Source organism: Microtus pennsylvanicus, chromosome 18 (genome assembly GCF_037038515.1).
Source record: "Microtus pennsylvanicus isolate mMicPen1 chromosome 18, mMicPen1.hap1, whole genome shotgun sequence".
Lineage (NCBI taxonomy): Eukaryota > Metazoa > Chordata > Mammalia > Rodentia > Cricetidae > Microtus > Microtus pennsylvanicus.
This window is the reverse complement of record NC_134596.1, coordinates 34,172,672-34,198,172: the sequence shown is the minus strand read 5'-3', so window position 1 is coordinate 34,198,172 and position 25,501 is coordinate 34,172,672. Positions and strand designations below refer to the sequence as shown.

At 41.7% G+C, this 25,501-nt stretch overlaps 1 protein-coding gene across 2 annotated transcripts in view; it reads left to right on the top strand.

Moving 5' to 3' along the window:
• LOC142837301 (lysosomal Pro-X carboxypeptidase-like) overlaps positions 1-24,436 on the top strand; it is a 47,190-nt gene extending 22,754 nt beyond the window's left edge. For both annotated transcript variants that reach the window (XM_075952323.1, XM_075952322.1), the window contains 8 exons: positions 4,931-5,071; positions 8,402-8,503; positions 13,101-13,282; positions 13,605-13,762; positions 15,414-15,583; positions 19,078-19,242; positions 19,986-20,173; positions 23,432-24,436. In XM_075952323.1, the coding sequence (XP_075808438.1) occupies positions 4,931-5,071; positions 8,402-8,503; positions 13,101-13,282; positions 13,605-13,762; positions 15,414-15,583; positions 19,078-19,242; positions 19,986-20,173; positions 23,432-23,648 (1,323 nt within the window). In that variant the 3' untranslated portion in view covers positions 23,649-24,436. The remainder of the gene's footprint in view (positions 1-4,930; positions 5,072-8,401; positions 8,504-13,100; positions 13,283-13,604; positions 13,763-15,413; positions 15,584-19,077; positions 19,243-19,985; positions 20,174-23,431) is intronic.
• The last annotated feature ends 1,065 nt before the right edge of the window (positions 24,437-25,501 follow it).

The window sequence follows — 25,501 nt, the reverse complement described above, 5'->3', positions numbered from 1 at the left end:
CATAATATTTTATTTATATAAAAAGAACATGTGAAGAAATAGAAGGAAGGGATTGCTATGTCTCTCCTGTTTATTATAGACAAAAGCATGTCAAGAATAGGTGTCATAGGGTTGGAGAGGTGGCTCAGTGGGTAAGAGTACTGACTGCCCTTCTAGAGGACCAGGGTTCAAATCTCAGCCACACATGGTTCCTCAGGACTCAATGATCTAAAAGTCCAGTCCCGGGAGTCGTCTGGCATCCCTGGTCACTGCACTCACATGGTATACAGGCATACATTCAGATAAATACTCATACACCTAAGATAAATCTCAATTTATTTAGAAAAAGAATAGGCTGTTGTTGCATTTGAAGAAGAGCTGAGGAAGTGACCCCCATCCATCCTTGTGATCTCTAGGATACAGGGTTTTGTAGTGTGTGTGCGAAGCATGAATTAAGTCTTTACCCCGACACCAAAACAAAGGGTGGAAGCAGGACCTCGGGGATTAGCAGAGAGGTGGAGGGAGGAATAATTCCTGTTTGTAAGATTCATCTTCCTCTTGCCATCGTCTCTCTGCTGTCATTGCCATCCAGGAAAACTGTTGCCCCTGAATTCAGCTACATTCATTTTCCAGTGCTTCCTGACTTCCTGCTGTAGAGACAGATAAATCTAGAGTGTTTAACCAGGTTTTGAAAGCATTGACATAATAAAGTGGAACTAAATAGAGAGTCGTATCCAACAATAATGTCATCCACAAGACATGGCATTGCTCTCCATTCTTGGTCTAGCTCTGGGATTGCCAGTGCTTGCAGTTCAGGACTGACCCCGGATACACAGGCTTCTCCAGGTACAGCCACAGGGCCTGCCTCTATTTCCTGGCCATTCTTAGGTTTGGCTCCTTCTTTGAGAACTTGTGCCCTTTCTATTTGAAGATGTCCTTCCCTTCAGGAGTCAAATGTGCTTGGGAACATTGTCACACCCCGTTTTAGAAGCTAACAGAATAATGCTACGATCTCTAGCCCACCCACAACACACACATCTAAGTGGAGAGAAAAGATCTTCATTTCCGTATTCTGGATTAGGGTTGCACAGAAGAGAGCCCTCCCTCAAGGCCTATTGACTCATTGGAAGCGAGTCTGGTTTTTCTTTTTTGTCATATTTATCTCTGAGGATATCTTCTAATATCTTTAACAAAATTTCTGCTAGCTACTATTGCATGTCTGAGTTCCTAAATAAAACCACCATATGGCGAGTTCCTAAAATGAAAGGCCATGGAGAAAGAGTTTGATTTTTTTTTTTAAAAAAATCAGTTGACCTAGTTTAGTTAAATATAGCACTGTAGCAGTGATTATCATCAAGGTCAGCAGACGAACCAACATTACTTGTACTTTTGGGATGTAACTTAGCAAATGGCTTCTGGTTGTATCCACAGATTTAGAGGAGGATTCTTGAGTGGCTCCTGGTGAGGCCTGAAGCTTGTTGTCAGCCCTGCCTATCACTAACTACATGTTATGAAAAAAAACACAAAGAACTTAGGAAGCAGTGTTTGTCAGAGCACGAAAAAAGAATTGTGTTATTTAGAAATTTTGTGACCTCTCTGAGGCTCGTCATCCTATAATAAGATTTTATGAAAATATCCACAGTTGATTAGAGATGGCCAGGTGATTGATAGCAGGAAACAGGTGCTCTGTGTCTTTTCCATCCTCACTGCTCCCAAATTGTCACCCAACTGTGCTTAGTAGATTTAATATATTTCTGGAAGGATGCTTTACTCTTGAGCAATTTAAAAATGCAAACATGCATTGTTGCCCCACAGATCTTATTTAGAGGAAGTCCTCATTCCCTCTTGCCTTCCCTGCTTACAGATCCTTTCCACACTTCCACACGGTGAGGAAGGAAGCATCTCTTGAATTTTTCTTTTTTACTGTATTTTAGAAAGAGCTGCCATGTGTGACCAGAGATGTGCTTCCTTTTTCAGGTCATGCCTGTGAGGCTTTCATGGCATACAACCTACTTTTGTTAAGGCAAGTTGTAGAAACAGTTCGAAGTTCCATCTCTGTTGACCCCGGGCACAGCATTTGAGCCCTTTGAGCTCAGCTTGCTTAGAGCAGGGCAGGTCCCATTGCTTCTGCAGCCCTTTCACGCTGTAATTTCTCAAGTCCCCACTACTGTAGGCCTTGGAAAGAGACCTGTGGGTCTCAGTTTGGACGGCAGAGGGCGCACTGTACCTTGTGCCTGTGACCACTGGGTACTAGAAATAGTCTCAAATCTGCAGCTGATGTTCCTGATGGTGGGAAGGAGCCAGGAGGACGCCAGAAAGTCATGTTGTGAAAAGCACATTTCATAGCATATTTCTTAATATATACTTAAGGGAAAAAAGGGAATTGTTGGGACTGTAAGAATAATTCTTGTAATTCGTTATCTCTTGCCCATCTTTAATATTCCCTCTTAGGATTAGTGTGCTTCAGACGTGGCACAACATCTTTAATATTGTCCCCTCAAGTCACGGAGGTATTCAGCCTCCACCATCCTAAAAACTCTAGTACAGCTCTTTCTTGTAGCTGTGTGTGAATGTTACTATCTTAATTCAGTGGTAGCTCACAATTTCAAAAGGCAAAAAAATAAAACCTTAAAGATATACCCAAAGTTCGGCGGTTGGTCGTGTTTTACTCTCTGACTCTTGTGGGGATCCACCACTGTTGGGGGACACCTTTCTGGGGTGGCTATTGCTGCAATCCTAGCCACAGCTGGTTCGCATGTTCCAGGGTAGGGGCCTTTTCTTTTCTAAAGCAGTCCTCTGGTGATCCATTGCCCTGTAAAATGCCCCACACTCAGATTTGCCCAATTGCCTTTAAGAGACTCCAGTTTCCTCTGCCACCCTCTGTATATTCTCTTTTGGAGTAAATCTGAAGTCAGGATTAAGATAAAATGGAAGCTTTTGACAAGAATGAATCATACATGATATGTATTTTATGTTGTCTGCATGAGAAGGCATAGATGCCCTGCCTGTCTGGCCACTCGTGATGTCAATATTGATCATTAGATTAAGGTGATGATAGATAGCCCCGGTGACAAGAATGTTGTTTCTGATACCGTTGTTACACATATGAAAATTAGTTTTCTGGTGTTTTTAAATGCCATTAATAACTTTTGCCTGAATCAGCAACTTTGCAGAACTATCATGTCTCTAACATAGTCATCTTTCTGCATTAATTTTTAATTAATAGCTCTTCTTCATCATCAGTTGGGACAGTTTGGTACCCTGAAGGACAATTCTATCAGAAAGGCAGTTTTACTATGGAATTTTTAACCACAAATTTTCAGTTTCAAAGTAAGGAAGTAATTTATGGTGGCCCGATGGATGCCTTAAATGTCAGCAAGTGAACTTTTTTCTTGTATAAAATTTTTTCTTTTCTTTCTTTTCTTTTGGTGGGGGGCTTCAAGATAGGGTTTCTCTGTGTAGCTTTGGAGCCTGTCCTGGAACTTGCTTTGTAGATCAGGCTGGTTTTGAACTCCCAGAGAGCCGTCTGCCTCTGCCTCCAGAGTGCTGGTGTTTTAAAGGGGTGTGCCACCGCTGCCCAGCTTAAAATTGTTTTCTTATATGCTGTCTTAGTTAGGGTTTCTATTGCTGCGATGAGACACCAGGACCAAAGAGCAAGTTGGGGAGGAAGGGCTTATTAGGCTTATACTTCTGCATTGCTGTTCATCACTGAAGGAAGTCAGGATAGGAACTCAAACAGGGCAGGATCCTGGAAGCAGGAGCTGATGCAGAGGCCATGGAAGGGAGCTACTTACTGGTTTGCTTCCCCTGTCTTGCTCAGTCTGCCCTCTTGCAGAACCCAGGATCACCAGCCCAGAGATGGCACCACCCACAATGGGATGCCCCCCTCATTGATCACTAAATGTGAAAATTTACAGTTGAATCCCAAGGAAGCATTTCCTCAGCTGAGCTCCTTCTCCTTCCCCTGAAGACTCTAGCTTGCAGCCAGTTGACACATGAAAACACCCAGCACATATACTATTGATTTTCATGAATTGAATGTTTCAATCAATTACAACCTTTATTCTTTTGTGGTCAATTTGTTTTATGATAAGCTTATTAGAATGTGAGCCAATAATAAATGGCTCCTTGTCTCTGGCTCCTTCATCTATCAATTCAACTCCATTGTTGGTAAGCATGTCTTTGAGCCACTGTGCAGTAGGATGCATAGACCTGCCTTGTAATTTCTCTGTCCCGGATGTCCATCAGTCGCTTTGGTAACAAGCCTTAGTTCCTTTATTGGCTCCTTTTCTTAGAAGCTGTATTACACATCAAATCCCAACATTTAGAATATCTGTTAGTATTGGTATCTTCAGTTCACAGATCTTTTCGGTGGTTTAATTAGTCCTTGACTTTTATATTAAAAGTTTGAATAACAAAAATTCAGATAGTAAGGCATTTCGAAAACTAATATGATGTGTTGACGATTTGAAAAGTATTGAGACATTGATTATGTCCTCACCATACTAAAAAGGTAAATATGAAAAGTGACACTTATATTCACAGTTTATCCACTCTAAAATATATATATATATATTTCAGATTATGTTGTAGCACTATATATAGTATAACAGTATATACAGTTTTAATTTTTCCATTGATATTAATCAGATAAAGCAAATAATTAAAAATTTATAATTTTGACATTATGTTTTTAAGTAACTACTTGATTTTGTAATTATATCTTTTCTTTTAACTGAAAATCTTGACCACCATGACAAATACTGTTTTATCTTAGTACATAAGCACAGTAATTTCAAAATGACTTAGTATTAATAAGAGCAAGTGAACTTTGGATTTTCTTTTGTTTTTTTTTGTATAGGTTGATTTCAGTGGAAGGATGAGTCGCCTGCATGTTAATTCGAATTACTTTTCCTTGACATCTGTCTTGCCTGCTTTGTTTCCATTATAGGTCGACCACTTTGGATTCTCCGACATGAGAACTTTTAAACAGCGGTACCTAATAGCTGATCAACACTGGCGGACAAACGGCGGGTCAATACTGTTGTACACCGGGAATGAAGGGGACATCACCTGGTTTTGCAATAATACGGTATGTACACACGAGTGAGATTCTTCTGCTGAAACGTAGCTTCTGGGGAAAACGGTTAGCAGAAGAGATGACCAAGAGAGTGGGCAAGGTGGCTCAGCTGGCAAAGGCTCAGGACCTGACTTCGTCCCTGAGACCCCATGATGGAAGGGGAAGACCAATGCCTGCACGTTCTTCTCTGATGTCCTCCGCTGTGATATGGCATGTGCCCTCCTCAAAATAAGTAAATAAATGTAATACAAAATAAATTCCATTGTAATAGAAAGATGGACAATGTCAGGGAGACAGGGTCATCAGCTAGGAATTCAGAGCCAACCTGTGCTGCCATAGAGTTCAAGGCTAGACTGACAGACAGATAGACAAAACCACTGTTTTGGGGAAATTTAATTATAAGGCTAGCAGGTATGGGAACATTATTGTATATAGTAGGATCATGGCATATAGAAGGTAAATGTAAGGGTAGGAATTTTTGTTTGTTTAACTAATATTGTATTTTTAAAGTGAAGAACTGTGCTGTATTTATAGTAGATGTTCAATAAAGACTTATCAATTAGTGAGTAAGACTGAAACAAACCCCATGTAAATAAGGAAATGTTGTTGGTTGTTCTTTCACTCTTTTGACTTTTTGAGGGGCCCACTACCCAGCTCCCAAATAAATCATACACAGAGGCTTAGTCTTAGTTATAAATGCCCGGCCTTTGCTTGGTTTGTTTCTGGCCAGCTTGTCTTATCTTAAATTATCCCATCTACCTTTGCCTCTGGGCTTTTATCTTTCTCTATTTTGGTATATCTTTCTTTGTTTCTTTCTCCATGGCTTGCTGTGTAGCCGGGTGGCTGGTCCCTTCTTCTTGTTCTCTCGCTGTCCTTCCTCATTTCTCTTTCCATTTATCCTCTCTGCCTGCCAGCCCTGCCCAACCTTGCTCCTGCCTTGCTATAGATGTTCAGCTCTTTATTAGGACCATCAGGTGTTTTAGACAGGCAGGGTAACACAGCTTCACAGAGTTAAACAAATGCAGCGTAAACAAAAGTCACACTCCTGAAAATAATATTTCCCAACAAGGAAAACATATATAAGTTTGACTCTCTCATGTAGGGAGGGCAGAAGCAAAGTAACCTCATTTTCCTTTAGTTTCATTTAGTAGAGTTTGCTCTACTTTTTTTTAAAGATCTATCTATATCTATCTATCATCTATCTATCTATCTATCTATCTATCTATCTATCTATCTATCTATCTATCTATCTATCTATCTATCTATCTATCTATTCATGTATTCAGTGTTCTGCCTGCATGTATCCCTGCAGGCCAGAAGAGGGCACCAAATCTCCTTACAGATGGTTGTGAGCACATGCGGATGCTGGGAATTGAACCTTTGGAAGAGCAGGCAAATCTCTTAACCATTGAGCCAACTCTCCAGCTCCGTCCCTCTACTGGGTTTTAATTTGCTTTTACCTATTCTTCTCTGCCAAACCCACAGGCAACTTCCCCTGCCCAGTTCCTCTGTGTTTTAATACAGGCAGAGAGATGTTCAGTCTTCAGACTCCAGTGCTCCTCAGGCTCCATAACCCCGCTGAGCGCTTGCTCGGTATCCGTGTCCTCAGACAAGTGGAAAGGAAGAGCCATGTAGGAGAGGAACAGTCCTGGATAAGCATCAGAAGCAGATCCTAGACCTCCCCAGTCCTTGACATCTTCCTACAGACTAAAGCATTTCAATTCACATTCGCTTCTGGACACTGAGTTTTGGAGAAGCAGTAAAGACTTGAAGCAGGTTGACGAGGTTTCAGTTCTGACTGGCACTTTGCTGTCTCACTTGAGCAAGTAGCTCCGGCTTCACCTCTCTTGCTCAGTGGTTATAGTAAGAATGCCCAGCTCCTAGAGCTGTGAAGACTAAATAATAAATAAGATTAAGGAGCTCGCTGGTACAGATTGTTGACGCATGACGCAGACCTCTCTTGAAAGGTAAAAATAGTCCTGAAATAGGTACAAACAAATAATCGCTGATTGCACCAGGCATCGGTTCAGTTAGGCTGCTTCCTGCCAAAGCCCGAGGTCAGTTCCACAGAGGTCTGTTTCCACCCTTCAGACATTCGCAGCCTGGTGGTGTAAGACGGACTTGTGGGTTCCTGTTGCAGCAGGTGGAGGGGTTCTTGCAGCCCTCTGTGTTGAGGAGAGATGGACAGCTCTGCTGGGCTGGGGCATGCAGAGGGGGGTGTGCCTGAGCTGGGTGTGCCTGAGCTGGGTGTGCCTGAGCTGGGTGTGCCTGAGCTGGGTGTGCCTGAGCTGGGCGTGCAGTGGAGGGTGTGCCTGAGCTGGGTGTGCCTGTGCTGGGTGTGCCTGAGCTGGGTGTGCCTGAGGTGGGTGTGGCAGGAGTGAGCAGCTCTGCAAAAGAGAAGCGGGGTCTTGAAAATCACAGGTATCAGGCCAACATATCCATTATCATCACAGATAGCTCTTCTAATCCCTTAGAGAATGCTCAAAACAACCAAAGCCATTTTGAGATTCCTATACCTTGTTAGGAAATAGTAAATTATTAAACTCCAACAGCAGCATCAGGAATGACATGGCTTTAATCCACGCTAAACATCTAATCAGTTGATGCTGTCTGCCTGGGATGCTCTCTTAGGAAGGATCCAGAGGGCACCATCCAGTCAAAGGGAAAGAGGCAACAAATGATGAGAAGCCATGAGTGTGGGGACATAAGCGAGTCCAGTGCCCCCGGGTGACCGCTCCACATGACAGCCTGCATTTCATCTTGGCTCTGCCGCCTGTGTGAACACTGAGCCTTGCGTCTCAGTGTCCGTGTCTGTAAAACCACATTGCCTGATCCCTGTTTATTGCGCTAATTAGGTGAATATTACACATAGTGGTTAGAACAGTGTCGGACACATTGGAAGCCAGAGTTATTAACAGCTGATGTTAGCTAGTTTCCTAACATATATGACTAAAATCCCCAGCGAGTTTAATATGCCTATTTTTCTGCTAATTCCTTTATGTTGTCTGTGTATGTCTTTGGGGGGCAGCTTAGGTATCTTTACCTCCTTCCTAGAATATTGACATAGTGTGGTTCCAAGACTGACATACAGTATTGACTCAGGGTCAGAGGGTCAGGATAAGGAGACGTGAAGCGACTAGTACATGAATAATCTGGTCTGATTTCCTCCACTCTAGTACAATCTGATGCAACTATTGTGGATTTTTCTGTGGAACACCCGTAAACTGCACAGTTTTTCTGGGCCCTTTCTGATCTGATTTAACATCTATTTCACATGGCTTGCAAAGGTCCGCGGCACTGGCTCATGGCCTTGTTTTCCTTGTAAATTTGTGGCTCTTCCAGGGGTTCATGTGGGAAGTGGCTGAGGAACTGAAAGCGATGCTGGTTTTTGCTGAACATCGGTACTATGGGGAATCCCTGCCCTTCGGTGAGGACTCTTTCAAGGTACGTACACATTTTTCTGTGAAAGTCAAAGCTTTGGGGCACCCTTTTGGTAGTGATTTGTTTAAGTTTGGAGCATGTTTGCTCACCGAGTGTGAGATCACTTTAACTTGAACTTCCTGGAAACTCAATAATTGTCCTTTACCTTTCCTTGATATGGACAATTTAGGTGAAATGAAAGTTTTTCTTTCTCTCTTCCTTTTTGTGCTGAGGATCAAACCCAAGGCAGTGTGCAGAGCAAACACTCCCACCAAGCTCTGTTCTTAGTCCTCCTCCAGAGCCTTTAAAGCCATGGTGTAATTTCTGTCATATTTTATTCTAAAAAGCTCAGAATTATTCTATGTAGCTGACCGCTTCGCCTGCATTTGTCTGCGCACCATGTGGGAGTGCGGTGCCTGAGAAGCTCAGAAGAGGGCACTGCATCCCCTGGAACTGCACTTCTGCATGGTCGCGAGCGGGCAGTGTTAGTGCAGGGAGCCAAACCCAGGTCCTCTGCTAGAGCAATAGGTGCTCTTAACTGCTGAGCTATCTCTCCAGCTCCCTGCCAGTTTTTTCTTGTTTGTTTGTTTTGCCTTGTCTGTGGTTTTGGGGACCTGAGCAGGCCTACCATGTAATGGCTCTACCATCAAGGTGCATCTCCAGCCCCAGTTAAAGTTCAGTCGTCCAGGCCGGTTTCAGCTAGGTCAGTCTTACGCTTTTGCTACACACAGTGCAGGGAATTTTCTTTATTTTAAAATTGTCAGTAAACAATTCTGTTCCATAAAGTAGGTGCTAAGTTTCTGTTCCTGTCTCAGGAATAAAAGATATGAAAATAGATGAAAAGTATTTTTCAGTAACATGTAGTCAGTATATAAATGAGTTCTATGAGGTCATGCTACCCCTGGTGTTCCTATTAGCTCTTTCTTTCTAATGAGAACTCTTGGCCTTTGGCAGGCTGCAAACTTAATGAACCAGGATACTTTCCCCTCCAGTGAATGACTTTATTTTACCCTTGTCCTTCTAACTATAGTAATTTCTCACTTCCACTATTACTAATAATAGGAATATTAGGAAACTCAGTTTTGTAAAATTAGCATCCTATTAACCAAGGACCTTCTGTACTGGTGACGGTTTTTTAAAATTGCATTAAAATATTGCGGCACACCATGTCCGTCTGTGCTCTATGCGCCACTGTACAGTTCGTGAACCGGGCAAGGGGCTGGATATTGAAACACACAAAGACTCACAGACAGAGACATGAGTCATCCTTGAAACAGGAATGCCCCAAGAATGCCTTTATTGTGTCCAGGGGTAGCTTATATAGGGATAGCCACGTCCCAGCCAAACGCACCAGAGACCACTCTCCTGCCATCAGGAACTCCCGAGGGTCTCGTGCTCATAGCAGCTGTAGGCACTCAGATCGGGGAAAACAAGTTGTTTACAAGAAATTCAGGATCTGGGGGTTCACAGCTCCCAATAAAATATGACAATGTTGTCTAAATGTTTGCATGGTACCTGATGTCTTTGATCTCATTTGATAGGGAGAAACCATCCTGGTGTAAATTGTCATCTAAAATAATTTGGGAATCGCCACATTTTAGGCTGTTTGGAAAGGAGCGTTTAACATTTTGTATTTATAGTTGACTGAGTTTGCGTGGTGGTAAGTGAAGTGAGTAGAAAATGAGCTCACAATGCACACGTGCTCTAAGTCAGTGGCAGAGTGCTGTGTTGTAACGTGCTGCGCTGGATGACCAATTTTGTTCTTTAGTATTTTACAGACACGTGTGGCTAGGGGACTGAGCAGGCCCCCGAAACACGGGGACACAGTAGAGTCGTGGTGCCCGTAGCTAGCTACAATCACGACTCTATCAGCAGTGGAACCGTACCTGTTCTTGGTGTACCTTTTTCCTTTTTCTGTGCTCATGAAAGTTGTTAATAGCATAAGAGATGTTATACCTACCATATGAGAATTGAAAACAGCTGCATTCAACTATATATAGTACCATATAAAATGGAAGTGAAGTATAACAGAGAGAGGAGGTGAAGGGTCAACATACATTTTGGATGAGGGTTCAGGTTAATGGAGTAGGTGAAGTATGCCCGAGATAAGGAATGCCGGGACTGGGACACAGTAATATTGCTAATGGGCTGAAAGTGTCAGGTAGTGAGAACTAGAATGAAGGCCAAATAGATAAATCCAACAAAGCTATACAGCCGTATCCGTTATCTAGTGCCAGATAAATGAAGCGTCCTGACCGAAAAGAGTAGTAAGTTTATGATTTGCGCTTGATCGTTTAGAGATAGGGTCTAGTGATATAATGCAGGCTGGTCTTGAACTCATACTCCTCTTGCTCTGTCTCTTATTTCAATACAAGTATGAGCAAACACACCAGAATGGCAGAAAACACTCATTACTGTGAGGAAGAGCTTAGTTGGGAGGTTCTGCTTCAGGGTCTCTCTAGGCTAAATGTCAGACAAAGTGGTGGCCACCTGAAGGCTTGTATCCACTCATAGCACGTCATCAGAGGAGTGCTGACCTGCTGTGGACACCGGCAAGAGGCCGATGACCCTCACCACCTGCACTGTCCAGTGTGCCTGTGTGAGACTGTTGTGAAGTAGTTGGTAGCTTCTCTCAACACTGCAAACCAAGGTGGACGCTGAAGTGACTTCTAATGACCTGCTAAGTCATTAGACTCATCACATCGGCCATATTTTGTTCACTAGAACCAAGTCATTAAGTGTAGCCCAAGTCCAAAGGAGTAGATTAGGTTATATCTTTACAAAAACGGCATGTGAAAAGTTTATAGATGCATTTAAATAATGCCCGTTAGCCTTCCGAGTTCGGCACTTCTTCATCTCGCAGAGGAAAATGGAACTGCGCAGAGAGCTAAGTCATCATGAAACTTGCGGAGTGGGTTTTTGTTTACTTGGGGATCATTGTCTCCCAGGGACACTTTGTTTCCCTTCCAGCTTTATAGCTGTCTGTAATCAGCAGCTGAGCTAGTTCCCGCTGGTGCTGTGGTGAATATATCGTCTTTCTGGTAAAGAGGAGAGAGTTTATTTTGACTCAGGATCCTCTTCTCAGTTGTCCGCAGGATTTAGTTTATATTGGAATATATATATCTTAGATAGTTTAAATATGTCAAGACTTGAAATAAAATTATAACAGCCACATATTAAGTTTAGTTTTGTATTCCATGACATTTATTGCTAAATGTTTCATTTCTACAACCTCAACGAGGCCTTGAGCAAATAACATCTTTGAGGGCTATTTGATGAACAAGCTTGTGAATTGTGCTGTGATTGAAATGGTGACGTTTGCAGGGTAGGGCCAAGCCAGGGCTGCCTTGCCAGGGAGGTGATAGGGTAGCACTTAAGCTCCTTCAGGAGTCACATAGGGTGGGTTCACTTCCCCCATGGCCAGTGGTCCTGCTGAAGGTGCTCTCTGAGGTGAAACTGGGTGAAGGGGCTGGAGAAGGGGAGGGACACATGTCTGTCAGTGTCCCGAGTATTCTCCACTGTCTGGATGGCTGTGGTGATTTCCATGCACAAGAGCTCGGACCTGGGGCCCGGGCTTTCCTCGGTTACGCTGCCGGCTCACACCTGCTCTCTGCCCTGTGTCTGACAGACTGGAGCTCTGAAGTCCTTTCGTCCATCCTCCCTGGCTTCTGATAGATCTTTGGGTTTAGCAGTTGTTTCAGTTCTTTTTGTGGTCGTTGTGTTTGTTTGTAAACCAAACAACCAGGCTCTGTCTGGGTAGAACTGGTGGACTCCAGGCAAGAAGGACAATTAAATTTTAGGGTTGAAGACTTGGCAGCAATTTTTAACAGTTTCAGACACAGCATAGTGACAACTCTTATTGCAATTTTATTTCACTCAGAAACAAAAGTATCCTTCAAACCTCATAAGATTACTGACATCCATCCCTGAGACATAAGCTGAGGGCTCAAGAAACCTCCCTTTCCAGACCCTGTGGGTGCCCATATCCTTATTCTAAACCATCACTGTTTGGCTGCTGGAGACAAGAGGACCACCATCCAGTTAGGAAAATGGAGACGTTTTGGGCTTGACCAATGCCTCTGTATGGTTCACAGATACGGTTCCTGTTGCCCAGGAACATCCTTAGGAGGGTTCCTTTTATGAACCTTCCTCAAATGTATTATCTTGTTTACAAATAAGGAGTTCTGTAACTTAAAAATAGCTATGTATCATATTTACAGTTTACATTTCTCAACAGAATCAGAGCTGTGGTCAAAGAATCCAACTGGCTAAATGTTCAAGTAGGCCATAGTGAGGTCTCTGCTCTTTAAGGATATCGTCTTAAATGTTTAAATGTGTGTTAGGTCTTGCTTTCTGTTTTGCATTTGAAAAAAAAAACTTTTAAAAGTAACAGAATTACATTCGATTAGAAAATATGTCATGTTCTTTCACAGACTTAGTTACTTCTCGTGGGTTGCTTTGATGTGGATGATGTAGGATTCTAGCTCAATTGTCTGGAAATCTATTTCAAGGAATGAAAACTGTTCTGAATCTACATTGGGCCTCGGCTGCCAATATGTACTCCTTTATTCCTGGTCTCTTTGTCTTTGTTCTTAAAATGAATAAATACACACATATACAGGATTCCCAACACTTGAATTTCCTGACGTCAGAACAAGCCCTGGCTGATTTTGCAGAGTTAATCAGACACTTGAGAAGAACAATCCCAGGAGCTGGAAATCAACCTGTCATTGCCATCGGGGGCTCTTATGGTGGCATGCTCGCAGCCTGGTTCAGAATGAAATATCCTCACTCAGTAGTTGGGTAAGTGCATTTATGCTGGACACAGTTAACAATCTAGAAACAATTAGAGGATTGTAAAGCTCCATGCTGTGTGGTGTATGGACATTTTTGGTTTCGTTCTCATTAGCAATAGTATTATGGATTTGGTTCCTAGCACCTGTGTCAGGTGGCTCGCCTGTAACTCAAGTTCCAGCTGACCTAACCTCCTCTCTCGTCTCCAGGGACTTGCACACATGTGGCACAAACACATGTGTACACACATTTGAAAAGGCAAAATCAATAACCAAGAATGAGTAGACAAATTAATTTCTCTCTTTCTCCTCTCATTTCCTCTATCATTAAGAGCTCTTGCAGCTTCTGCCCCTATCTGGCAGTTTGAGGATTTGGTTCCCTGTGGTATATTTATGAAGATTGTAACTGAAGATTTTAGGAAAAGTGGTCCACACTGTGCAGAGAGCATCCGCAGATCCTGGGGTGCCATTAACCGACTCTCCAGTACAGGTACGCTTTCATTAAGAGAGTGAATTTGCAGTTTGTCTGTTTTTCTTTACCCTTTAACAATCCATGTGGCCACTGGGTGGCGGTGCAGGCCTTTTAATCCCAACACTCGGGAGGCAGAGGCAGGCAGATCTCTGTAAGTTCGAAGCCAGCCTGGCCTACAGAGCGAGTTCCAGGACAGCCAGGGCTATACCAAGAAATCTTTTCTCAGACACGCACCCTGACCCCAGGAAAAAACCAAAAATCTAACACTGTGACTTTTTAAAATTTTTTTTGAAGATTTATTTATTATATACACAGTGTCTGATGTATGTTTACAGGCCAGAAGAAGGCACCAGATCTCATTATAGATGGTTGTGAGCTACAATGTGGTTGCTGGGAATTGAACTCAGGACCTCTGAAAGAACAGTCAGTGTTCTTAACCTCTGAGCCATCTCTCCAGCCCCCACTGTGACTTTTTTCTTTAATTGTAGTCATGTGTCTTTGTTGTATTGTCTGTCTGTCTGTGTGTGTATGATGTATTAAATGTTTGTGTATTGTTTTGTATGTGCCTGTTAGTATGTGATCACTGCTGTATCTGTTCAGTGGGCATGCATGTGTGTGCATGTGGAGGTCAGAGGTCACTTTTGGTGCCTTTCTTCAAGTCCTTTCCCTGCCTTTTTTTTTTCTTATTGAGACATAGTCTCTCACTGAATCTGAAGCTCATTCATAGGATAGGCTGGCTGGCCAGTGAGCTTCAGGGATCTGCTTATATTTGCCCCTCCCAACCTAACCAGGAGTTACAAGCACACACTACCACTTCTGGGGTTTTATATGGGTTATAGGAGTTCAAACTCAGGTCTTATATGTTTGCATAGCTGGGACCTTACCTACTGAGGAGTCTTCCTCATCTAATACTGCCACACGTTAACACACACACACACACACACACACACACACACACACACTCTACCTATAGAGAATCATACCAATCAAAATATAAATAAATAATATTTTAAAAGCAAACGCTTGGTGTCAGTAATATCAGCCTATTGCTGTCCTCAGTCCTTCCTCACACCTACACAGTCAATCTCATCTTGAACCATAGGCTGATGTTCTTATTCTGGTATCTTAGTCATGGGAGTTCCATAGTGTGTGGGATTTTGTGTGTTTCTTGTTTGCTGTCTTGTGCTCAATAGTCTAATTCAGTGGTTCTCAATCTGTGGGTTGCAGCCCTTTTGGTGGTCATATATCAGATGTCTTGCATATCAGATATATGTATTACAATTCATAACAGTAGCAAAATTACAGTTATAAAGTAGCAACAAAATAATTTTATGGTTAGGGATCACCATAATATGAGGAACTGTATTAAAAGGTCTCAGCATCAGGAAGGTTGAAACCACTGTTCTAATAATTAAAGTGTATCTATTTGCTTAATTTTATTGTAGTTTATGCATTTTTTAGTATTCTTATTTATTTCAGTAGTATCTTAAACCAGGAAATAATATTAATTTTGGTAAATTTTATGAGTGTATCTAATTGTCCTAAAATATTTTGTTGAAGATTGGAAAATTTCTTGGAGAAGTCATGTAGAAACTGTGTTTTCTGTAATACCAAGTAGAGAATACATGATTGGTTGATCTACAGATTAGCAATGCCCTTCTATCTTCAGGTGGTGGTCTCCAATGGCTCACAAAAGCCCTTCACCTCTGTAGCCCCTTGTCTTTTGAGGACATCTCATATTTAAAAGAATGGATCTCGGAGACCTGGTTGAACCTGGCCATGGTGGACTACCCTTATGAAGCCAACTTTCTACAGCCCTTGCCTGCTTGGCCTATCAAGGTAATGGGAAAGTGTCTTCTATTTTTTTATATAAAATATTTTTCTCTTTTTTTTTGATGTGCAGGCGTTGACTTTCAACATCAGGAAAAATTCCAATTACTAAGAGACTCTGTGAAATTAGTGCTTGTGGGCAGGAATCCTGGGTTCCACAGCTTTCTGATTATTTGATCTTACACATGTCAGCTTTCTGTCTTCTGACCCCAGTTTTCTCACTCGAGAACTGGAGATAAATCTCATCAGTCACAGCATTATAGGAATAAGAAATAAGACCAATAGTTGGGGTGCTAATGGAATAACTCCTGTGTGTCAAATTCTGGGCTGTACTTTGATATATAATGTGTCCGTCTTTGTGATATATGTTTCATGCCTAGATCTGCGTAATACATTAGCTGAGCTGAACAAGTGGCAGCTTTTGTCACTGTTCTGAGTCAGTGGACCATTAAAGGCATCCTAAATGCCACACTTACCGTAAAGGATGATCCACATGCCAAACAGCAGCGTGCAAGAGAATCTCCTGGCTTGCTGGTGGCGAGGGAGTGGCCTGGAGCTGCTGCTTACCTCTCTGTGATCCTAGACAAGGGGCTTCTTCCCCAGGGCTCCCTGTCTTCCTCTGTGCAATAGCACGAAAGTAAATGTACGGAGTTCTGCTGCAGACCCTGCAAATTGTTAGATTTGGGGACACCCAGGAGTAGTAAATTATGATAATTTTATGTTCTTTTTCCAGTGTGAAAACATACCACACTCATTTTTCGATCTTTCACAATGCTAAATTTCTTTTCATAGTAAAAGTATTTATTACATATGCTCAACTTAGACATTCTTTTGTTAAGAATGTCTTTCTTAATTTTAAAACAAAGCCTGGCTGAATTCATGGTTAAGGTTTGAGGAAATAATTGATGGTATTTCCATGGTGTACAGTATTGGAAATGAAACTAGAATTAGTCATGTGAGCACCGGGTTTCAAAAGTACCAACTCCCCACCTCCCACCTTCAGTACAGATCCACCCTGGGACCGTTCACGTGCTGAACTATACGGCTGATCCTCTTTCTACTTCCTGTTTTGAGACATGGCCTGGTCTTGAAGTCACTCTGTTGTCCAGGCAGGCCTCCCAGCACTGGATGACAAACCTGTGTCACCACAGGTTCACATGGACTTTTAAAAGTCTCTTCATTAAAACCTTGTAATTGATAGGAAACATCTATTTCCTCTGTATATTTCATATACAGTGTTTCCAACAAAAACCAGGTAAAATAAATATCATTTTTGGTGTCAGCTCAATTGTCACTTTTTAAGTATTTATGGCCATTTGTCTTCCTTTCTACCTCTCTTTCTCTCTCCTTCTTTCTCTTTTCTTTTCTTCCCCTTTATATATTTCTTTGCTTTAGTATAAATGAAAGAGTTTTGTTTTATTTTACCAGCTTAGTTTGAAAGTTTTAAATCCACAGAACACAGGCAAAAATAGTTCCATAAAAGTTGATATGCCTTCATCAGGACTAAGCAACTATTAACGTTTCCAGTATTTTTATTCTATTTTTTATTTTTGAGCCTATAATATATCATTTCCCTCTTTTCCTCTCTTCCCTTCAACTTCTCCCATGTATTGCCTTCTTTGCTCTCTCTCAAATTCGTGGCCTCCTTTTCTTCACTTGCTGTGTGTGTGTTCCCAAATATATAAACATGATGTTTTCAGGGCTGACCTTTTTATTTTGGACAACCAACCGGCATGCTTTCCCTGGAAGACTATTTTTCTTGCTCTCAGTATTTGCTTTTCCATCCTTCCTTGTGACATATAAATACACACACACACACACACACACATTTGCATCTCTTCTTTTGAAGTATGTTGGTATGTTGGTCTCACAGCTTGTGACTAAGTAGCTGACAAGAAGCAACTCAAGTAAGGAGGACTGTATTTCCACTCAGATAGGGAGGACTGTATTTCCACTCAAGTAAGGAGGACTGTATTTCCACTCAGATAGGGAGGACTGTATTTCCACTCAAGTAAGGAGGACTGTATTTCCACTCAAGTAAGGAGGACTGTATTTCCACTCAGGTAGGGAGGACTGTATCTCCACTCAAGTAAGGAGGACTGTATTTCCACTCAGGTAGGGAGGACTGTATCTCCACTCAGGTAGGGAGGACTGTATTTCCACTCAGGTAGGGAGGACTGTATCTCCACTCAAGTAAGGAGGACTGTATTTCCACTCAGGTAGGGAGGACTGTATTTCCACTCAGGTAGGGAGGACTGTATTTCAGCTTACATTCGAGAGGATGCAGTCCGTCATGGGGGCACACCAGCAGCGCAGTTGAAGATGGTCACACTGCGTCTTCACCAGGAAGCTCTCATTCTCTTTTTTTATTCAGCATAGACCCCAGCCTCTGGGATGGTGCTAATCATAGTTAGGATAGATCCTTCTTCAGTGAAACCTTTCTGGATGTCATTGGCATATGTAATAGCCTCCGTCTTTCACCTCCAGTTTGGTTACCTTATTTTTTTTATTTTTTTATTTTTTTTGCTTAGTTTGGTTAGGTGTCCTGTCAATCTGGTTTATATTTTTTTTCCCCTAAGAATCAACCCCTTGATTGATTCTATGAGTTTTTCTTTTAGTCTCCATTTCATTAATTTCTGCCCTGGTCTTTATTATTTCTTGCTATTTGCTACTTTTGGATTTGCAATCTTCTCATTTTTTCTGATACCTTAAGGTATGTCATCAAATTATTTACCTGGAGATATTTCTGATTTTAAAATATAAGCACTCATAACTAGTACCATTTAGAACAGCCTTAGTTGTATCCTGAAGTTTCTGGTTAAGTTGTGATTTCTTTTTCATTTGATTCTAGAATTTTAAAAAATTTCCTCTCCAATTTCTTTCAGTCCCATTAGTCATCCATAAGTGTAATGTTCTCTCTGTGTGTATTTGTGTGGTTTGTAGTTTTACTGTGCTATGATCTGGAAATATATAAGAATCTTTATATAAAAATATATAAGAATTTTTAATATTCCATAAGATAGAATTTGAAGCCTAGAAGATGGTACTTTAGGAGAAGATTTCATGGGTGGTAAGAACACTGTATTTGTTAGATGGAATAGTCCATAAATTTATGTCAAGTTTATCTAGTCTGTGGTGTAATTGAACTCTGAGACTTCCCTAGTACTTTTTAGTTTGGACAACCTATCTAAAGACAAGGGGGAAGGAGAGGTCTAAAGAGATGGCTCTCTGGTTAAGAATGTGTACTGTTACATCAACCATTCAAGATGGAGAAATAGACTTTGTTACTAATTACCATAAAACTGAAAATGGCATGACTATTGTAGAATGGGGTGTAAAGTTAAAAATTATTTAGGGTGAGTGCATGAATAGCAAATGAGTGAGATGAAGAGGAAATATCTCAATTTTGTCATAAAACATTGATAAACATCTTAACATGTTGCCGAACAATTTCTACCTTCGAAGAATAACTAATTTTTTATTCATATCTGACTCTTCCTTAGGTAGTGTGCCAGTACTTGAAAAATCCTAATGTATCAGATACAGTGCTACTGCAGAATATTTTCCAAGCTCTGAATATATATTATAATTATTCAGGCCAAGCGCAATGCCTGAATATTTCACAAACAACCACCAGCAGTCTAGGCTCCTTGGGCTGGAGCTATCAGGTGAGCATCATAATTTCCCTGAGCTCAATTGGCTCTTCACTATTGCACTGCCATATAAACCAGTCATTGTGCTACCCAACTTGCGTCCAAGCCTGGCCACTGTGAAGTTGTAACGACTCTCTCCCTCCTTCTTCAATTTTTCCTCCCTTTCTTCCTATATTTAATCATCAGTAAATATATAATGCATGGCTATCATTGATCATAATCTCTTATGTTTCAAAATGAATAATTGTGATTTTTTTACTGTAAAATATAGCCTGATGAGAAAGATAAAATAACACAATAATAGACCTTGACAAGTCCTGAAAAGGAGGCACTGTAAGGCTGTATGAAGGAAGGGAAGTCTAACTTGACTCTGAGTCTCCATTCTGTGACCTGCACAGTAAGACTGCCAGGGTTGTCTCGAGGGCTAAATATGATTAAAGACATGAAGGAAGGGTTTTTGCAAAGAAACAAAGAAAGAAATGAAGGAAAAAAAGGAAGAAAGACAGAAAGGCAGAAATGAAGGAAGGAAGGAACGAAGGAAGGAAGAAAAAAACAGTGCTAACTTCTTTGACATCTCAACCATGTCTTTCTAGAGAAATAAGGGGTTGTGTGACAGGGAAGTTGAGGGTGGGTTGAAGCTGAAGCTGGATTGCAGGTTCAGACCCTAGCTCTACGACATAGAAGCTGAATAAATTTGCATAATTTGTCTCTTTTCACCTCACATTCCCTTTGTTTCCTTTCCGGCTTTGCTTTTTCAGTCCTGCACAGAAATGGTCATGCCCTTTTGTGCTAATGGTGTTGATGACATGTTTGAAACGTATCAGTGGGACTTGGAGAAGTTTTCCCATGATTGTTTTAGCCAGTGGGGTGTGAAACCACGGCCTCATTGGATAACTACCTTGTATGGCGGCAAAAACATCAGTTCACATTCGAACATCATTTTCAGGTGAGCTTGTTGGTTGGTGGAGACACTTGCAGAATGGCCGAGAACATTTATGTAAGAAAGTGCTCGGTAATAAAGTAACAATAAAGTGTTGCCATTCTCCTTTGCTATGGAGCACCAGACACAGGGTGGGCACTCAGTAAGTATGGTTGGGTAGCTGAGACAGTCATAAAAAGTAGCTGCTATAGTCCTACCGTGGCAGTTCTTTTCACTGTTTTCTTAGGTTTTCTAAAACCCATGGATTATTTCTCCAATGGTGATTCTCAGTTATTTAAGTATAAATTCAGAAGAGACCCCATGAAGAACTGTTTAACTAACATCATTTCCCAGGCAAATTAATTATGGCCAGTGATTATGTGAGGATTTTACCCAGGTATCTAGAGTCCCTTGGGAAAAGAGTCTCTATCCTGAGATTTCCCAGAGGCTGGGGTAGCTTTCATTGATCTGAACTGAGAAATTCAAGTCTGCATGCAGAGGAGGTCTCTGGGCAACTCCAAACACTGTTGCTAAGTGACCAGGTGCTGCAGATGACCTTTCGAAGCAGATGCAGTTTGCTCTTCACCTGGCTGCAGCGACTTTTTGTTTTGCAAATGCTGGAGCATTTCCTGACTGGTTGTGCGTATTAATTGGAAAATGAAAAAAAGAAATTTGTATACTTAAGAGAATCCATCTTATGTGTGGTTTATGTACATTTATACTGTAGAGTATATGGATTCTATTGGGCATAGGAGTTTTCCTATTTGCTTTGTAATAAAACAAACAAAAGTATATATTTAGAGTAATTTTTTCCCTAGAATTCTACATTAAGTAGCAATTAAAATACTGCTTTTTTTCTTAAAGGAGAAATACATAATAATAGGGCAGGGAATTTAAAATTGTATTTCAAATGCAGATATATTCAATATACCTGAATATTTATTTATACATTTGCCTAGAAAGAGTTGGTTGATGGGAATTAGAGATGGTTCAGTGTGGAAAATGTTTCCTGTACAAGCCAGAGGACCTGAATTCAGATCCTCAGCACCATGTAAAAGCTGGCGTAGTGGTACATGCCTGTACCTTAGTTGTTGTGGGGTAGGTTGGTATAGCACAGATCTCTAGTTAGCCAGTCTAGGCAAGATAGTGAGCTTCAGGTTTAGCCTGAGAGCCTGTCTCAAGAGTAAAGAGAGAGACAGAAGATGACACCGAACACTGATTCTGGCCTCTGCACACACACAGGCTCCTGCTCCCCCCACCACATTCTTACATACATGCACCTACCACAACACACATATGCACATGTTCATTGAATTAATACTTTGATTGATTTTCTGAGAAATACTTCACATCTATTTTTTATTATTATTTTATCCGTTGGTGATATTAATGCTTCTCATCCTTGTATAACACTATAGTAATTATAGCGATTTGGTGTTTGTTAGTGTTTTGTACTTTGTGCTATATGTAGTATACACATATGCCACACGTGTTATTTAGTTTGGGACAATTGATCTTGTAAAAAAAAATTTCTTTTCTATGGTACAGTGAGAACTGAGGTTCTCCTAGGTTCTTACTGAAATTATGCAGGTAGTAAGGATGTAAGACTCGTATTTGCAGACTTAGTTCATTGTTCTTCTCACTGCTACTCACAGCTAACGGCATGCAAGTGCATGGATGCATGTGCACACACAAGGACGTAAGGGGAGGGGGTGAGTATGGAAGAAATGAAAAATACGCGAAAATTTCTATTATAAAAACTTATGCTTACACACACACAAACACACACACACACACAAAAGAGAATTTCCCTATGATTGGGCAACAATCATAACAAAGTCTAACTAATAAAAAGTCCAGTGGCAGGAATTAGTTGATTATTTTGGAGTTGCAGGTGATGTTCTAAAGAGCCCCCAAACCAGCAGGCTATTGCCATTGCCCTTGGTTACCCTGAAGAACTCGGTAGTCAGACACCACGTACTTGAGTCATAGAACACGGCAAAGTCAAGCAGAATTCATAACGCTGGACGGTGTTATACGAGCTGCAGGAGGAAGAAAGCAATCGTCAGTCATACAGCTACGAACCCTGTGAGCTGCAGTAACGACTGGGTAGGCGAAGACATGCCCAGTGGTGCAGTGGTGGCACAAACATCATGGGAGCTACCAGCCACTTTCCCATTGGATTTAAAGCCAGCTCCACAAGGTGAAACCCATGCCTAGCACCTTTATCAGCTAAGAACATGTATTAGACACATCATAGACCCTAAGGAAGGACCGCCTGCTGCTGTGCTGCTAAGTGGACATCGTATCAAACCAGCTTCTGATGACTTGATATGTCCTTATACCCACAGACTAACGTATCCCTCAACTCTTATCTAAGTATATTCCTTTTAATAGGAAAACATCTTATGCTCTCATATTTGGAAGGATAGCACTCATTTGGTTCTTTGAGACAAGGCTTCATGTAGTCCAGACTGACGTTGAACTCCTCATGTAGCTAAGGAAGACATTGAACTCCTGACTCTCCTTCTTCCACCTTTCCATCGCTGGGTTTGCTGACATATGCAGCCATTCCCGGTAGTAACATTTTCACGGTAGTATATTAAACGAATCTCTTTGAATCCCTCCACCAGCTTACCCCATTGCTGTCCTTAGTAGCTACTAAAAGCCAGACAGAAAAACACCCACTGGGATCTACGTACACAGGTGACAACCACAGTGTGGAAGTTTAGGAGTCGTGTTCATATTTCTCTAGAAACATGGCACCTCTGAAGTCTGCACAGTGAAGGTCAGGGAGGACAGGCAAGGAGAGGGTGGGTATTTATGAGCTGATAACCTTTATTAGGACCACAGGGGGCAAAGTGATAGTCTCAGAAAATTTTCCAAATGGTTTATTTAAGTGACCTAACAAGACATGAAAAGATGATCAGTATCAGCTGGGCCTGTGCGTGAAGACCAAGACCATGGCGAAGACTGACTTGTAGCCTAGTGGTCAAGCTCCCCTCTAATCCCACCTCCATCCACAGTGACAATCCAAATCCTGGGTTGCTAACGGGACTATTAAATGGTGAAGCTACTTTGGGAAACTTTTTGGCAGTTCATGAGGAAGTTAAGTGGTATCACATATCTCGGAAATTCCATTCCTAGATATACGCAGGGGAAATTAAGATGCGCATGTCCACGAAGCCTGAAGAGTGATAGCGTTCACATGTGCAATGCTCGTGAGGTCCGAAAGGTGGAGACAATATAAAGGCATATTGATTTTCTCCTTCCCCTCATTTGCAGCAACGGTGACTTAGACCCGTGGTCAGGAGGTGGAGTAACCAAAGACATCACAGATACCCTGGTGGCGATCAATATCCCCGGAGGGGCCCATCACTTAGATCTTCGAGCCAGCACCGCCTTCGATCCTTCCACTGTGCTGTTATCGCGCTCATTGGAAGTTAAACACATGAAGAAATGGATCGCAGATTTTTATCAAAATGCCAGACGGCAGTCCTGAGCAACTTTAAGAAAAATAACTTTTTGTTTTCTTCTTTTATGTTCGCTCCACCCACATTCCCTCTCACTGTGGTTTCCTGTATATAATTGGTTTCTCTCCCTTGTCGTATCTGTTGGGCCAAGGCTGAGACGGAAGAGAGTGACGGGGTGCGCACAGCCATCCCACGCAGGTGACTGCTCCGTCCTCATTTCTTTGTGTCACTCCCCAGGAAGAACGTCATCATGGCGGCTCTCCTGCCATCAGAACTGGCATGGTTCCTGACTGTCTTTCAGCAGAGGGAGAGCCACTTTTCTCACAAGCGGGGACGTGTCCTTGGTTTTGAGGTGGTCGTCTCTCTGGCCCATTGTGAGCCCCCATTCCTGGCACCAAAGGAAAGGCAGAAGCTGGGCTAGAAATGCTGCCGGTGCAGCTGGTGGGCTGTGTGGTGCCAATCCAGGAAACGGGGCGGCTTCCTGTGAGCTCCATGGCGGCCTTTGAACTGCGCTGCAATAAAGACCGTGGCAGACCTACCTGTGTGTTGCTCCATCTCCTCCGCTTTTGGGAAGGCAGTGTGCCTGAGTCGGCTGCCTTTGCAAAGTCCTTTCTTTTTCTCTTCCCCTCCTTGGCAGCTTTCCTTAGTTCTGGATATTTGCCACCGTGGTACTGCCAGGAAGAAATCTGGCTTCTCCTGCTCCATTGCTCTTTGTTTTGTGGTGACCAGCTAAATTCTGTCAGTTTAGGAAATGTGCTGTTTTTTACTTTAAAACTGCACAAATTCTGTTAAAAATCCTTTAAAAATTGGCAAATCAGCTATTGAGAAAATAGAATGTACTGTTTATTTCATGAAGGAATTTCACGTTCTAGTCATTGTTACTACTATCATGAAAGCCTTAAGCGTCAGGACACCGAGCAGCAGGTGTGTGGGGACTTTCCCGAGTGGCTTCCAGGCGACAGGCAGAGTAATGTACGCAGGTGGCCTATGTGACGCTAACAAATGACGGACCCTTCCCGTTTCCAGGGGAGTGGAACTTCCAAGCAGTTCTGAGGCTTTTCTTCCAAAGGATTTTTCTAGGATAGAAAATAAGGCTGGGTCCAGACCTTTCAGGGACACAGAGACTGACAGTCTCGTCTCTGCTGAAGAGCTTCTCTCCCCAGTTTCTTATTATTTTCTCAGTCATGTTCTTACCATTTCTTGATTTTTAAAAAATATTCTCAGACCTTCAAGAAGGTCTTATTTTATTATTCCATTTTTATTTTTGAGATTATAATACAATCACAAAATTCCTCTTTTGCTTTTCTTCCCTCCAAGCCCTCCTATATACCCTCCCTGCTCTCTTTTAAGCTCAAGCTCTCTTTTAATTGATTGTTACTGTATACATGTATATACATGTATGTATACACATATATATTCCTAACTGCCGACTGCACAGTCTGTGTCATGTTACTGTATGAATGGCTTCGGGATTGGCCGTTTTGTATGAGTAACCAGCTGATGTGTTTTTCCCTCCATCTCTCCACTTTCCTTAGTTTTCTGTAGTTCTTTGCATAGGATGAGGCCTTATGGGATTTTCCCATCCAATTTGGTGTCGTCATTGCTTAGCTCACGCTTAGGATTGGACAAGGTCTAGTGGAGGATATTATTACTTTTATTTTGGGATTTTAGGTGGTTTTCCACAAAATCTTTTTACTAATTTGCAAGCTTTAAGATACTTTGGCATTTGAAATTGAAGTTTTTGAAGAAATACATTGCAAAAGAATTTATGCAAGTGTAATTTTGTTTTACTTCTGTATCTTTTATGTATATAACAACAGTCTTAACCTATATTGACCTTATTTAAATGTTCTTAAGTTTATTTTAAATTGAAAGAGAATCA